Source organism: Cebus imitator, unplaced genomic scaffold, assembly GCF_001604975.1.
Source record: "Cebus imitator isolate Cc_AM_T3 unplaced genomic scaffold, Cebus_imitator-1.0 Scaffold658, whole genome shotgun sequence".
In the NCBI taxonomy this organism is placed as follows: domain Eukaryota; kingdom Metazoa; phylum Chordata; class Mammalia; order Primates; family Cebidae; genus Cebus; species Cebus imitator.
In genome coordinates this window covers 770849-787182 of record NW_016107973.1, presented here as the reverse complement: position 1 = coordinate 787182, position 16334 = coordinate 770849, and the positions used below count along the sequence as shown (strand labels likewise).

Below are 16334 nucleotides of genomic sequence, written 5' to 3'. Positions count from 1 at the left end.
ATATCAAGAAAGGAGACAGAGTAGAGGTGGAATTTTGCCCATTTCATTTATGAAATTCAAAACTTTTTCTACTTCTAAAACAATTTTTAGGTTTTATAAATAAATAGTTCTGCCCTATTCTATTAAATAAATGTGTTTACTTTATATTTCTAAATTTGCCAAAATGCATTTCAAAATTAGACTACATTAGACCACTGAGAATGGACTTCTGAAAGGTGATGGCTTGAGTTTTGAAAATCAGGAGCTAACTGAAATCTGATCAAATGTGAGTCAATCAGCTTTGATGAGTGGAGAGGAGAGATTCGAAAAATGGTAACAAACATGGCAAGCTAAACATATTTATTTGGCAGGGGCTTTGAAAGAGGGAGCATTTCTCATAAGAGGCTCTAAGCCTGGCTTCATGATAAAATATAAGATGAAGATAAAAAAACTCACAAGTGGTATCTTTGGATGACTAGATTATGGTTTTGTTTATATTCTCCCTATATTCATGATCCAAATATGCATGATGACATTATATAAATAATTATAAAAAGTATTATATTTAGGCTGGGCATGGTGTCTCACGCTTGTAATCCCAAGACTTTTGGAGGCCGAGGTAGGAGGATCGGGAGGTCAAGATATCGAGACCATCCTGGCCAACATGGTGAAACCCTGTCTCTAGTAAAGATACAAAAGTTAGCTGGATGTGCTGGCGTGCTGAGATCATACCACTGCACTCCAGCCTGGTGACAGCAAGATTCTATCTCAAAAAAAAAGAAGTATTGCTGAGATCATACCACTACACTCCAGCCTGGTGACAGCAAGATTCTATCTCAAAAAAAAAGAAGTATTACATTTAAAAATGTTCTTTATAGAAACATAAAATATGAAAGTATTAAAGAAACTCCACAGACTCAAAAATGTTGTTATATATTGGTTTAAACTACAATTCTGAAATAATTTAATAATTAATTAGTAAATGAAGTAATTAAATGATTATGTTATGAAACATCTACTATATTAGGCACTATGCTAGAAACTTAGCTCCAGGGAGATTAAGACAAAATCACTGTTGTGAAAGGGCACAGGTTGGCATAGAAATGACAATGCATAATTTATTTAGTAATTTCATAATTATTATACATTTATTATTAATAATAAATTCATGATAAGGCATTAGTTTAATAGAATATTTGAAAAGAAGATAAAACAGTGCTGGTTTAAATATAAACATACATTAATGGTCTAATGTAGTCTAATTTTGGAATGCTGTATTTTGGAAACATATATTCATTGTTGAATCAAGTAAGTAAGGTAATTTGGATCATGATATTTGTAAAATGGTGTAATTACTGTCAGTGTTTCTCTATGCCTATGTTGTCAAAACTCAGATGTGTGAGAATCACTTGGGAAACTGTCAAAACAGTAATTCCTGTTTCTGGTGATTCAGGTGGTGACAGTGAATGGTTGGGGGTGGGAAGAGCAGCCAACTTTCAGCATTTTTAACTCTTTCCCTAAGTGATGTTGATGCAAGTAAGGGGTCTATGTTTCCCTAAACACTAACATATACAAGGTTAAAAAAAAAGTTTACAGAATTTGAGTTAGAAACTTTCCTTGCTATGTTCCTTTGGAAGCAATGTAATACTTTCCACATAACTAGTTACTTGCCTTTGGACAATTAGTTAAGGACAGTGAGTCAGGGACAGTTTTGAGCTGGATTTCTAACGCTATCATAGTTAATTAATCAATCAAAATAATTAATAATTTAAAATCTACTATGTCACAGACTATACCAGAAACTGAGTTCCAGGATGATTAAGACAAAATGATTGTCTGGAGAAAAGGGCACACACACTCACAAAGCAATAACAATGCCAAATACCTCATATAGTTTTTAAGAATTTATAAAGTCGTTTCATGTTTCAGGTATGGACAAGAAGGGAGTGTGTTTCCGCTTTAAAGAAAATGTGTTCCCCCAATGTAATTTACATGTCTGGGTAAGTCTGTTAAACTGGGTGGGTAGGCCTGCCAAGAGTCTCCTTTAAGAAAATCCATATCAAGCATAGAAACACAGGCACAATAAAGCCTTCAGTCTGTTTGTATTGTGGAGGTTTGCAGTAACACAAATCTGGGCACACTTAGATATATTTCCTGAGCTAGGCCCCAGTGTGCACTCGTGTCTGAGTTATTTGAAGGGGTCATGAAAGAAAACCAGAAAGGATTATTTTGCTAACAACAAATGTGATCCCAAGAACCATAAGATTTATCTTGGTTATACTCACCGAGATAAATATAACTCTCAAGTTATAAAGACATTCTCCACAATTCTATAGAGGTCAAAGGGGGGATGTGGCTCACCAGGGACTCCAGATAAATCAGTGGGGTTTTGTTACCTTGAAGACCCTAGCACCTCATCAACAAGAACAGAAACAGGATCCAGCAGAAGGGAAAGTGTGGCTAACTAAGAAGACAGTAATCAGGGGAGCAGGAGGATTGCAAATAACAAGAGTGACTTGGGGAATCCCACATATTTTCACTGTCTGGACTTGTAAGCACGAGTGATAATTCCTCCAGTCCTCCCTAAGTACCTGGTGGGGGTCCTGGTCATATTAAATGTTGGGGAGTTGGGGACAGAAGCCAGCCCAACACAGTTCCACATTTCATCAGTTCCCCTCAGCAGCCCTGTAAGACAAGCGTTGTTCCCCACTTCACAAAGCAAGAAACAGGCTCTTTAAAGGAATGTATCTGTAATAAAGGGAAGGTTTATTATTCCAGTTAAGACTGGAGGATAATTAAAGTTTATTATTCAGATTTGTTGAGGCAGTATTGTTATGTATCTGGACTACATTCATAATCCATTCATAATCTCATTTAAAAATGATTTTCATTGCTTCTCAAACTCCAGGTAATAAAAGAAAAAAACGGTCACATCTTTTTTTTTTTTTGAGACAAAGTCTTGCTCTGTCGCCCAGGCTGGGGTGCAGTGGCACAGTCTCAGCTCCGGCTCACTGCAACCTCCACCTCCTGAGTTCAAGCATTTCTCCTGCCTCAGACTCTGAAGTAGCTGCGACTAAAAGTGTGTGCCACCAGGCCCAACTAATTTTTTGTATTTTTTTTTTTTAGTAGACATGGGGTTTCACTGTGTTAACCAGGATTGTCTTGATCTGCTGACCCAGTGATCCGCCCGCCTTGACCTCCCAAATTGCTGGGATTACAGTTACCATAGAGAAATGTGCCCCAATTAACACTCTGGTGTATTTAATCTCAGATTTTTTTTTTTAGTTCATCTGTTACATACAAGGATACATTTTTAATGAGACAATACTAAATGTATAGATTGCTTTTTAAATTGCTTTATTAACTTTAAATTTTTCCATGCACATGGGTGAAACTTTACTGCTGACAGAAACTTAGACTGAGTGCAAAGGCAATCTCCAATTAGAAACTGGCAACACAAGACCCACTTGACACATGGAAATAACATAGGGTTCACAGCAAACGGATCAGTAAAGGCATATTAGGAAAATGCAAGGAAAAGGAAAACAGCGAGAATCACAGTATTAATCTCATGATAAATGGCAGGAATCAAGGCATAAGGCAAAATTCATCATGATGGTCATGGTGATTAGAGAGCTCCCCCATAAGGATACGCAGACAATTCCTCAGCTGCAGCTCCCTAAGTTTTCTCCTGATTTCTCTCATCTCCTCCATGAATATTTCCATATCATCTCCATCTCCACCCATCCCATCATTGACCTGCCTATTGGGTATGGCCCATCGAAAATTAGGGGCAAGTCGGCGAGCCTGTGCCCGTCGATTTCCTGCAGGCTGGTGGCCTTCACCTCCTCCCAAAGGGCGGTCTTCCTCTCCATTCTGCATGGGCTGCTCCATCTCTTCGTTTTCCTGGTGAATATTTGCCATGATGAGATTTTTTTTTTCTGGTTGTTTTTCTTTGAACACAAGTAAGACAAAGGCAAGGAGAGAGACTGAATGCTTGGTGCACTGACCAGCAGGATTCAGAGCCCTGATATCAAAGGATTTAATTTCATTTTCTCCCACCTTAGAAGTTCCGTGCGTCCTCTAGGGGGCCTCCAATTAGAGCCCCTCCCTCCAGCTTTCTCCCCTTACCTCCCTTCCCCCAAACCCACCATTTTTCCTTTCCCAAGATTCTTTCTCAGAGCTTCGCAGGCAGCAAAATGGAGGACGGGTGTAAGAGTGGGGGATGGGGTGGAGAGGGTTGGGGTCTCAGACTAGGCTTTCCTCACGTTCGGATCCCCGCACCACCACCGTCCCTCGCACCGACCTGGGCCTATCCTTGCGGTCTCCTCCTCCTCCGGATTCTCGCCTCTAGGTGCGCCGCCCGGACACTTAGCCTCGCAGACCTGCAGATGGGCAGGGGTTGGGGGAGTGGGGGCTCCTGCAGCGGAACGCTAGCGAGGATCATCCACCACCCAGCTCCTTCCCGCCCCCCGGGCCCAGGCTCTCCTCGCTGCCAGCGCCCCCCGTCTCGCACTCCTCGCCCCCACCCTCAGCCGCCCCCCCGCCGCGGTGTTCAATGTTTTCCTGCAGGGACTCGGGGGTGGTTTTCCATCGCTCTTGGTTGCTCTGCTGCCCCTGGCACCCAGGCCGCCCCTGCTTGTCCACCCCAGGGGGCCTCTATGTTCCCAAGAATGTTGGGGTGTGGAGAAAACTGGCGGGGACCCTCTGCGCTGTTCTGCGCCCGTCGCTGGGGTCCGTGAGCCGCTGCCGGCCAGGCCAGGGCGCACGGGCCCCGGGGATCTTACCTGCTCCGCTTTTCCCCGGGCCGGATGCCAGCCCGCCGAGCGCAGGGCAGCGGGGAGCTGGTAGCCAGACGCGAGTGACTACTGCACCGAAGGCTGCGTAGCTTTGCAGCTCCCGGTCACGTGAGGGCCGCGCGTCACCGCTGAGCTCGCCCCTCAACTTGGGCGGCCAGTGCAGCAGGATCTCCCCCCTTACCCCCACCCCCACCGCCACATGCACGCGCAAAAAGCAGCCTCCCTGCTCCCGTCTGTGTGAGGTGCCCCAGAGCGCACGGCCCTGTCACTCTTCTCGGTCCTCTCCAATCTGAGGGCCCACAAGTGGCATCACTGCTCTGCGGTTGGAGTTTGCTCTCCTCTCGTTACCAGTGAGGGTCTGCATTATCCTCCACCACCGCCTCCTCTCACTCCAGGCCTTGGCTTTGGCTTTTTCTGCTTTCTCTTCTCTTCTACTTGGCAATATGCTTTGCGCTGCATTCCCACCCCTACCCCTTGCATGTGCAGTCACCAATGCCCATGTAGCCCCTGAAATCCTACCCTTCTAGAAAATTTAGAGTGAGGGCTAAGGTGGGGAGGCAGGAGGGCACTTGTCAGAAAGAGGGGCAAGGAAGTGGAGTGGACTGTGCCTATTTCTTTATATTTCCTTTTCTTTAAAAATCTGCATGCTTCAGAAAATTATAAATTCTAACTTTTCAATTTTGAAAGAAATGCTGGCTGGTCGCCATGGCGCACCTGCAATCCCAGCACTTTGGGAAGCCGAGGCAGGCGGATCAGTTGAGGCCAGGAGTTCGAGACCAGCCTGGCCAACATGGTGAGACCCCCGTCTCTACTAAAAATACAAAAATTAGCCGGGTGTGGTGGCGCGCGCCTGTAATCCCAGCTGCTCAGGAGGCTGAGGCAGGAGAATCACTTGAACCCTGGAGGCAGAGGTTGCAGTGAGCTGGGATTGCACCACTGCACTCCAGCTTGGGTGACAGAGTGAGACCCTGTAAAAAAAAAGAAAAGAAAAAAAAGGAAATGCTTTATCCTACAGAATGAAATCTTTCACTGTTTATGTTGACCTGTACCACACAAAATATTTTCTCTGAGCTCCACACACATCAAACCATTACTTTTGATACATACTAGCTCATTTAAAATTTTATCTTCATAAAAAGTAGGCACTCTTTCTGAACACAGTTGGTGTTTTCAAAATGATCTGTAAAGTAAATTTTCAGGGAGATGTCCAGTCCTCAGATCTTCACCATTTTATGTAACTTTGATGTTTTTGATACCACAGTCATCAGAGAAAGGGAGTCTTTTATTCCCTGGTTTCCTTTCTAAACCTTTCAAACTATCCCTACAAAAATCTCCTTAGAATGAAATCAGAAGTTAAGTACATATTATTCAGAAATTAGTTTCAAAGCCATCTACCCTTTTCTGCAAATGTTTCAAGATATATTAGAAATAAGCAGGGACTGTGTGAAACAACTTGACAAGTTGAGACTGAACCTCATCCTGAGTGCAAATGTTCCTTTCTTTAACTTGAAATCATTTTAAAAAAATATCACGGCTAGAAAATGAGATGTCTTTAGGAAAGTGGCATTGTTATAAAAGCTATTTGGTATCTGTTGTTTATAATAAGGAACCAAAAGCATTAAATGCAGCACTGAGACAAGAAAGGTCAGACAAAGGCTTACTATCTCTGGTTTCGGCCCCAAACTCCTATGTAATTTCCTACCCTGCTAAACCAGATGACACAGTGAATAAAGGAAGAGTATATGCCCAGTGCATAGGTAGTTTGAGGTTTCGGAGATCTATGTTCCATATAAAATTACATACATATTATTCGAGAGGTATATAGATATATATATGGGTTCTGTCTCACAGTTAAAAACTTTTTATACAGATTGCTATATTAATGATACCAGCTGGAACGATGCAGTTTTAAAGCATGAACTATAGTATCAGACAAGTCTGGCTTCAAATTCAGTCAGCTGTTTACTTGATGTGCGACTTTGGATCAATTACTTATCAAGGTCTATGTGCTTCCTCTGTGAAACAAGGATTGTTAGAATTATACATAACAAGAATTTACTACATACCTAGTAAATCATCAATTTTTGTTGACATTATTTTTATTGTTATTAGGTTGTTTCTAACATGATTTGAAGAGTAGCAGAGTATGATTCTTTCCTTAGCTAGACTCACTTGTTCTTAAAATCCATGAGGGCCCAAAACATGCTTGCTGTGTTCTATTTGGCATACTCAGTGGCTAATACTGTTCCTTGCACCAAGTAGGTGATCACTGAATGTTTGTTGAATTAATGTATCTAGTACTAAGGTGAGTTGATTGTTTTTCATTCTGGGGACTGTATTTAGAGCAATACAGAAAAAGTTTTATGAAAATTAGGAATTACCTAGGAAAAATCTCCTGAAAGTTGAAAAGCCACTGTGATATGACTATTGGATATGAAATTTAGCAAGTGGATTTTTATTTCTTTTGGTGGCTAAATGCTTTGCTGTTTTCCTTTTGACCCATCTTGGATAAATCTTTTGTTCGAAACCACCAAATTTCCTTGGATGAAACAGACATTTGTTTGTAACATCCAGATTGGATACTATCCTATATAGGAGATTGGTTGTAATAAAGTAATGTTTTAAAGATAGGTGAAAATTGTCCTAGAAGTGCTGTTATTTTTACTAAAATGTTGTGAGTGGGAGTTGATTGAGATGTTTCCTTGACTTTGGGGTTTTCTTCGGAGTTGGAGATAGATAGCACACTGTTGAGAATAAAACACCAATTTTTTGAAGGCCAAGTTAGCAGGACACTAGATTCTGTGTTTGAAATTCATTTTTTTTTCAAAGGACAGAGAGAAGGTGAACTGATTAGATGGTTCTTATCCGTACACACATTCCACACATGTTTCAAGCCCAGGAGCCTTAATTCTAATCTGTCCTGGGGGAACCAGGAGGACTCAGAATGAAAAGTGAGATTGGCATTTGAAAATGAATAGAACCAAATCTTTAGTCTGGCTGAAACTATTTTAATAAGCAATAGTGACTGAAAAGTCGGAGAACAGGAGAGAAATGTAGTTAAAGAAGCCCATTACCCTGTGTGAGGTGGGGGAGAGGGGTGATAGAAATAACACTGTTGTTATAGCTATTGGGAAAATAAAACTGTTTCATGATTTTACCTCAACTAGTGAAGATCCCTCTATTGTATTAGTTCCCCATCAGAGGAAGCTCGTTTTTGCTGAAATCTTTATGTGTATTGCCATGACATTGCTCACATGTACTTAGCTGAAATTCACCTGGTTGGACTGTGATTATTGTCCTATTTTCCTCTCATTATCTCTCCTGTGTAAATGCTAGGCTTGGGAGAAGGTAGTCTGAGCCCTAGTGGGCTCTGTGGGTATGGGTATCTCTGTTCCTGCCTAGAATAGGTTCTCTATGTGCCTCCCTGATGCTTTATTGATGCTCTTTTATTGTGATTCTCTCTTTCTCTCTAAATTTAAGCACCTATTACAAACTGAAAGTAGGTATTAAGAATATAGGAAATTATGCCTACTCCAGCTTTCCTCTAAGCCATAACCATTATAACTTTGATGCTAAGATTTCCAAAATGTGGAATGAATCTGACTAAATTTTAAGGGTGTCACTGTAAGAGTTTGGATGATTTGGGAGATGCTATATTTAATACAAGAGATCTAGCCTGAAAAAATAAAAGGGCCATGAGACTAAGATGTCTGAACATGAAAGCAGCAAATATTCAGCACCTCATTATCTACTGGAGAACTGAGGACTATTCTTTTCTTTATTTCATGGGTTGCAGATAATATCTTGACACACCAGAGACCCATGGCCACTCTTTCCTGTTGTTTAGGACTCTGGTGGAAAAGGAGCTCTGCCCTGTACAGTCTCCTAAACAGATGACATTAGCTGGACTATGAATAGGCCAAGAGAAATTCTTTGGCCCTTCTAGCTTCAGGTCGAGGTGAGTACTATTCTTACTTTTCCCTGTGGGGATGAACTTTGAGGAGTAACAAAACTCATGCATAAACGTTCATGAAGTGACTTTATCTTGTCCCACTATTATTACTCCCATGTAAGTTCCATTGCTAATACACACTGCAACAAAGGAAATCTGATTTTTCACCCAAATTTAAAAGACAGAGAAGAAACTGGAGAAACATATTTGTTATGTGCTATGGGTTGAATTGTGTCCCCCCAAAATATGTATTGAAGTCCTAAGCCTTATAAACTCTCTGTGGCCTTGTTTAGAAACAGGGCCTTTGAAAATATATTCAAATTAAAGTGATATCATTAAGCTGAGCCCTAATACAATATGACTTGTGTCCTTATAAGAAGAAGAAACCAATCCAAAGACAGAGGGAGAGATTGTAGTAATGCAGCTTCAAACCAAAAATGCCAAGGACTGACAACTATGACCAAAAGCTAGGAATAGGCAAGAAAAGACTCTACTGAGAGTCTCTGAGGAAGCATGGCTCTGCTGACTCTTTGATTTTGAAATTCTAGCTTCCAGAGCCACTAGAGGACACATTCTTGTTGTTTTAAGCCACCCAGTTTTTGTGATACTTTGTTACAGCCATCCTAGGAAATCAACAATACGTCAAAGAAAAAGAAAGTTAACATCCATTATATTTAAAGATCTCTTACAAATTAATAAGAAAAAATGAGCATACCAATAGGAAAATGTGCAATAGATTTGAGTAAGTAGTTTACAAAAGAAATAAACATGGCCAATAAAAAACATTTATTATTTTAACAAATAATACTTGAGCATTTATCCTGTACAAATTGCTGTTTTAGGCACTAAGGATGCAGCAGGAAACAGCACAGACAAGGGCCCTGTTGTCAAAGACCTTCCACTATATTGGGTAATGTTGGGACTCAGAAACTGATACCCCAAGATACGGTGCTTTGACATGCTGAACTGAAGAGGAAGCCTCAACATCCATCTGACCTTTCCCACGCACTTCCTGTCTCTCAATCCTCTGTCTCTCCCAAAGCACAGGATGAAGTTGTTTTCTGAAGTTCCCTTATTTACCTAAAGTCTAAACTCATTAAAGAAGAAAACAATTACCTCTAGTCCCTGAGCTTTCATTAACTGCACTCATATCTCAGGAAGAAAGACTTAAGTCTGTCAACATGCCTAGACAGACTTTCGTCACAAACCATTGTCTTATTTGTATGCCCAACGGACTATATCCTAGGCCATTGTATGTTCTTCAAGCCCATTGAAGTAGGATAATAAAATAAACTGTGAGGTCAAAAGAATGGATTAGTGGGCTTATAGAATAGTGGATTTTACAGCTGTGTTTTCTATGCCTTTGCCTAATTTTAGATTTATAGGGTAGGGTTTATGATCTCAAATACTAAGCCTTCACAGATTGTGTACTGTGAAAACCAAAACAACCTTAGAAATATTTTAGTACAAGTGTCCTATTATTCAAAGTGAGAAACTGAGACCCAGAAAAATTAAGGGACTTGCCCAGGTCACCAAAGAGGGTAGTAGTAGAACTAGATGTAGAGATAGCTTTGTGAAGTCTACTAACTCCCAGAAAAGAAATCTTTTTCTTTTTCACTTGTCTGTTTTCTTTGTGTCAGTCAGTTTGGGTGGCTATAACAAAATAGCAGCTTAGTGGCTTTAAACAACAAACATTTACTTCTCACAGTTCTGGTGTAAGATCGAGATGCCAATAAATCTGATTTCCGGTAAGGACCCATTTTCTGGTTTGTAGATGGCGATTTTCTCTGTATTATCACATAGTAGAGAGCAGAAAGAGGGGAAGCAAACTCTCTGATGTCTCTTCATATAGGAGTCTTAATCCCATTCATGAGGGCCCCACTCTCATGACCTAATTGCTTTCCACAGACTCCATCTCCAAATACCATCACACTGAGTGTTAAGCTTCAACAAATGAAGTTTTAGGGGGACACAAACTTTCAGTCCATAGAACTTGGCCAATTTTATTTGTTTATTTATTTACTTTCTAGGTTTGCACATATTGTGCATAAATATCTAAGGAAATATTTGAACATTTTATCTATGATTGCCATCTGTCAATCTTAGTCTTCGTCCCTCCTCTTCAATCTTAGAGGAGGGCTTATGACAGTTTCAATCAATAGGGTAGAATAGAATAGAACTGATGCTATGTGAATTCCAAGGCCAAATCATAAAAGACCATACAGAGTCACCCTTATTTACAGGAAACACTTGCTTCTGAAGCCCTGAGATGGCCATGTTGGATATGCTACATGTGGACCCTCTGGTTGACAGATCCAGATAAGCCTGTCCTTTAGTGATCTAAGTCTCAGCTATTCCAGCACCCAAAGTTTTGGCTCTTTTGGTGATGAGTGATAAACACAAATCATAAATCTTCTAATTTATGACTTTCCACAATTTTTAAGTATTCTACAGTAAATTAGGTGGATATGAGAATAAGCAACACATTATTTTAGAATACTACTAAAACTGGTATTTTAGTATTGGTAGTACAGATGATTTTTATTTATCTTTAATTAAAGTGTCAAAGATCAATGTTCATTTATTTTCTTTTTCTCTCTGTCTCACACACACACACCTTTTTTTCCTACCTCTCTTCCTCCTCCCTCACTATACTCCTGCCCCAGCCCCTGAGTTAAAGGCTATATTTCCTGTGATGACTCTCAGAGACCCAGGCAGTAGTAGCATAAACGTATCTTGTGCCACATTTTACACTTAGAAACCTTGCCTGGTGACATGGTACCCCTGCCTTCTCTCAACCCCTTCCATTTGGCTGTTTTCATATTTGAGATTAAAGATGCATTTCTGGTATTGGTCATCATTACTTCTATCTTTTAAATTGTCTCCAAGGAAAAGGTATCCTTTTGGCAAGAAGAAGAAGAAGAAGAAGAAAGCATTAAGTATTTTGAAAATTTGAGTTATAAAATAACACATACAGAATTATCCTAGTTTTCTTATATATACATAGTGATGGAAATAAGATGACATTTACATTAATGCTGACGTATGCAAGGCATTGTTGTATATGTATATTCATTGTTTCATTTATCATTTCAAAGATCCTATGAGGTAGGTGGTAGTAGTGTTCTCTAGTTTACAAATAAAAGAATTGCAGGACAGTGAAGTTAAGGAACAGACAGCAAGTGACAGAGTAAGAATTCAAATTCATATAGTCTAGTTCTTAAATCTATGTTCTTAACCACTACTCAGTTTTATTTGTTAGTAAGTCCCCAGTCTAAATCTCATTCATTCTTTTCTTCATTCAAAATTTCTTATCTGATATTGTTTGAACATTTTTCTGTGCTAGGCACTTCCTGGCCATATACACCTCTCAAATTCAGGTCCATATTTAGGAGTTCTGATTCCCAAGACATAGCTCTTTCCATTTGATAAAAATATAAAAATAAAAATTTAGTTCAATAAATACTTATTGTCTACCATGCACTAGGCAAAGCCCTGGAGACATAAAAGAGAACAAAGCAAATATAGTCTTCATATTCTCATGGGGCTCATGAATTAATGGGAGGAAACCATAAATTTAGTGCTGTAAATCCTGAAAGGGCACTTGGAGCACAGAGGAAGAGGATCTAATACAGTTTCCAGTTAAGTCTTCCAAAAAGAAGTGATGTCTAGGAGATTGATTTCTGGTATGACAACAGGAAGAGCTCTGCAGACCTGCTCTCCAGTGAAACTGGTAAAAAATTATAAAACAAAACAAACAACCATGTAAAGCCTCTGGAAATTGTCCTAAGGATCAGATAAAATGTGGCACAGGATACTGTTAAATCAATGGAGAAATATCTATTGAAGAAAATCTATTAAAAACTTCATAAGAAAGATTAGAGTTTGTGACATTTGAACTTAGATGCCTCCTCCCTTCCTACTTCTAGCTCAGAGAGACATAAACTGCATGCCTAACTTGTGGCCAAGAACACAAGACATCCCCTCCCTCCAGCTCCCAGTCAGGGACTTTCTTCCTAGGAAGTGTAGGATGCCATCCTGCCCCCAGCTACCTGTTGGTGAGGTTAAGTCTTGGATAAGTGCAATCAAGAGGTTGAGACTCCCATCTTCCATCCAGTCCCCACTAATGGAATGGAAGCTATCCCCTGGGTGCGGCACTGCTGAGAATGCTGAGGCCCTAATCATCCTTGCCCTGGCTTGTGAGGAATGGTTTCACAACATGAGAAGTAAGCTGAGAGGGCCTTCAGGCTGTTTTTCTCTCCTCTACCTTAATGTCAGCTCCTAAAGCAGAAGTGTCACTCAGAGAGAAGAATGCTGTTGTTTCCACCCACAGATCCAGAGCTCTGGTTCCAATATTTTTGCCTGAGAAGAGAAGCAAGCCATAAGACATATATCTTGTAATATTTTACCAGCTGAACTTACTTCATTTGCATCAGAGCATGGAGAAGTTCAAGCCACTGTTGCTCCAAATATAGTGGAAGTTGTGGTGAGGGCATTTGGAAAGTAATTCATGGGTTTGGTAAAGTTAGCAGTTAACTATTGTCTGGTTGAATTATTGGAGAGCACCAGAGAGGGAGTTAGCTGGGAGGAGCCCCCTTGGGGTCAGAACAAATATAAAACACTGATGATGGGAACTGTTCTTTCACTAGGACTCAAATTTGATCCAATTAGTCTACAGATCAATTAATGACCAAGAGTTTTGTTGGAAATAATAGACCAGTCAGCTAGCAATTAGAGGAGCCTAACAGCTGACTATAGTCATAGAAAGACACTATGAAAGCTCTATCAAACCATTGTCATCTTAGGGTGTCTGTGGGCATATCAAAAGATGAGCATCCCTGAGGGGCAACATCAGAAAATAATGCTGGAGGAAGAAAAATAAACTTCACTAAAATAAGCCAGCCAATCACTAAACCAACAGGCAAATAATAACAAACTCTGGAAGTGGAGGACACAATAACCAGAGTGGCAACAACATATTATCTAAAATGTTTAATTTCCAACAAAAAATTACAAGACATGCAATAAACAGGAAGGAATGATCCATACCTACACTGGTTGGGGGAAAGCAGGCAACAGAAACTGTGACAGTGGCCAGATGCAGGATATCATAGATGTAGGCTATTCAAAGTACCCATTATACATATATTCCAATAATTAAAGGAAACCATGACTGAATAAGTAAAGGCAAATATGATCCCAATGTTGTATCAAATAGAAATGTCAATAAAGATATATTAATTATTTTTTACAAAAGAACTACATGGAAATTGTGGAGTTTGAAAGTCAACAACCTACATAAAAATTTCACTAGAGGAACTCAAAAGTAGGTTTGAATTTACAGAAAAAAAGAATTCGTGAACTTGAAGATAGATTGAATGTATGCAATTTGAGGGATAGACAGAAAAAAAGATTAAGGAAAATGATGAGTCAGCCTCAGAGAAATGTGGGACACCATGAAGTGCACCAACACATATGTAAAAGGAGCAGCAAAATGAGAGGAGAGAAAGGCAAATAAAAAATGCTTAAATAAATAATGGCCAAAGACTTTCCAAATTTATTGAAAAACTCCAATGCACACATTGAGGAAGATTAAAAAAAACTCCTAACTAGATAAATACAAAGATATTCACAAGTGGATTCGTCATAGTGAAAATGCTGAAAGTCAAAAACAAGGAGAAAATTTTGAAAGCAGCCAGAGGAAAACGAATCTTCATATTTAAGGGAACTTCAATAAGATTAACAGCTGTCTCCTCAGGAAAAAAAAGAAAAAAGAAAAAAGAAAAAAGAAATGGTGAAGGTAAGAAGACTGTGGGACAACACAATCAAAGTGCTCAAAAGAAAGAAAACCATCTCTTACTGACCAGCTGTTACAGGAAATAGAAAAAAAAAGTAAAACAGTCAATCAGGAATTTTATATCAAACAAATCTATCTTTCAAAATTGAAGGTGAAATGTAGACATTCCCAGATAGACATAACCTGAGCAAAATTGTACCTAACTGACCTTCCTTCCAAGAAATACTAAAGTGATATCTTTAGGCTGGAAAAAAAAAAAAAAGACTTCAGATGGTAATTAAAATTATACCAGAAAACAAAAAGCAATAGTGTAGATAATATGTAATTATAAAAGAGAGTATATTTTATGCATAAGTATAAAATAAAGTTTTCTCCCTTCTCAGCTGGCTTAAAAAACAATTGTATAAAATAATGTGTACCTAATGTATTGTTAGGGCTGTAAAACATAGAAATGAATTATAATCGTAATTTTTTTTTTGCCAATAACAGAACAAAAAAGGTGGGTGGCAATAAAGCAGTATTGGTCTAAGGAAATGACTACAGAGGGTAAAGTAATAAATATTAACAATGCATTACTGGATCTGTTACATTAATAGATGTAACATGTGTAACAATAATGCCACAAAAAGGTAGGGGAAGGAATAGAAGTAACATTTCTATATGTGACTAGAATTAAGTTAGCAAAAATCTGAAATTGATTCTGATAAGTGAAGGTATATATAGTAAGCTTTAGCACAAACACAGCAAAGCTCAAACATAGTGAAAAAAGCAATAAAGAAATATAAATATGTCATGAGAAATCAGACAGTAATAAAAAAGAAAGTAGGAAAGGAGAAATAGAATAAAAGAAGGCATGAGACACATAGGAAACAAAATGAAAAATCGAAGACTTAAACACAATTCTATTCATAATAACATTAATTGTGACTAGATTAACAGTCTAATCAAAGGGCAGAGATTGTCTCACTAGATAAAAAACAACATTGAATTGTATGCTGTCTATAGGATACATACTTTAGTTTCAAAGATTCTGATGCTGTAGATTGAAAGTAAGAGATGGGAAAAATGTATCATGCAAAAAGCAACCACAGGAAAACTTGAGTGGGCATACTAATATTTAGACCAAATAGACTACAAAACAACAAAAAAAGTGCTACTGAAGATGGAGTGAGATTTAAGAAAATAGACTTTAATTTTAGAGCAGTTTTAAATTTACAACAAAATTGAGTAGAAATTACAGAGTTCCTATATATCCTTGATACTAAACACACACACACAGACACACACACACACACACACACACACACACAGGCTCCCCCACTGTCAAAATCCTGACCTAGTGTAGTACATTTATTACAAATGATGGGTCTACACCAACACACCATCATCCAAAGTCCATAGTTTATAATAGGGTTCACTCTTGGTGCTGTACATTCTATGGGTTTTGACAAGTGTATAATGACATGTACCCACCATAATAGTATCATATTATATAAAGCTTCACACATAGAGGATTCTAAAAATCCTCTATGCTCCACCTTTTCATCCCACTCTCCTTCTAACCCTTGGCAACCATTGATCTTTTTACCATCCCCATAGTTTGTCTTTTCCAGAATGTCATATAGGTGGAAGCAAAAAATGTGTAGCCTTTTCATATTGGCTCTTTTCAATTAGTAGTATGCATTTAAGATTCCTCTTTGTCTTTTCATGGGTTGATAGCTCATTTCTTTTTAGTGCTAAATAATATCCCATTGTTTTGATGTACCTAAGTTTATCCATTTGCCCACTGAAAGACATCTTTGTTGCT

General features: G+C 39.0%; 1 protein-coding gene and 1 long non-coding RNA gene across 3 annotated transcripts; one reads left to right on the top strand and one right to left on the bottom strand.

Moving 5' to 3' along the window:
- Positions 1–3315: 3315 nt before the first annotated feature.
- Positions 3316–5041, bottom strand: BEX3 (brain expressed X-linked 3). Of its 2 annotated transcripts, none has more exons than XM_017518089.2 (3): positions 4767–5041; positions 4286–4364; positions 3316–3885 (listed from the first exon to the last, which is right to left on the bottom strand). In XM_017518089.2, the coding sequence occupies exon 3, from the start codon at positions 3871–3873 to the stop codon at positions 3568–3570; it is 306 nt and encodes a 101-aa protein (XP_017373578.1). In that variant the 5' UTR covers positions 3874–3885; positions 4286–4364; positions 4767–5041; the 3' UTR covers positions 3316–3567. The 2 variants fall into 2 exon arrangements, with proteins under 2 accessions (XP_017373578.1, XP_017373577.1); XM_017518088.2 differs by having other exon boundaries at positions 3316–3932; positions 4767–4980.
- Positions 5042–5530: 489 nt separating this feature from the next.
- On the top strand, positions 5531–9845 carry LOC108295780. The gene is made up of 3 exons (XR_001821584.2): positions 5531–5571; positions 8626–8736; positions 9573–9845. It is a non-coding gene; the product is annotated as an uncharacterized LOC108295780 (long non-coding RNA).
- The last annotated feature ends 6489 nt before the right edge of the window (positions 9846–16334 follow it).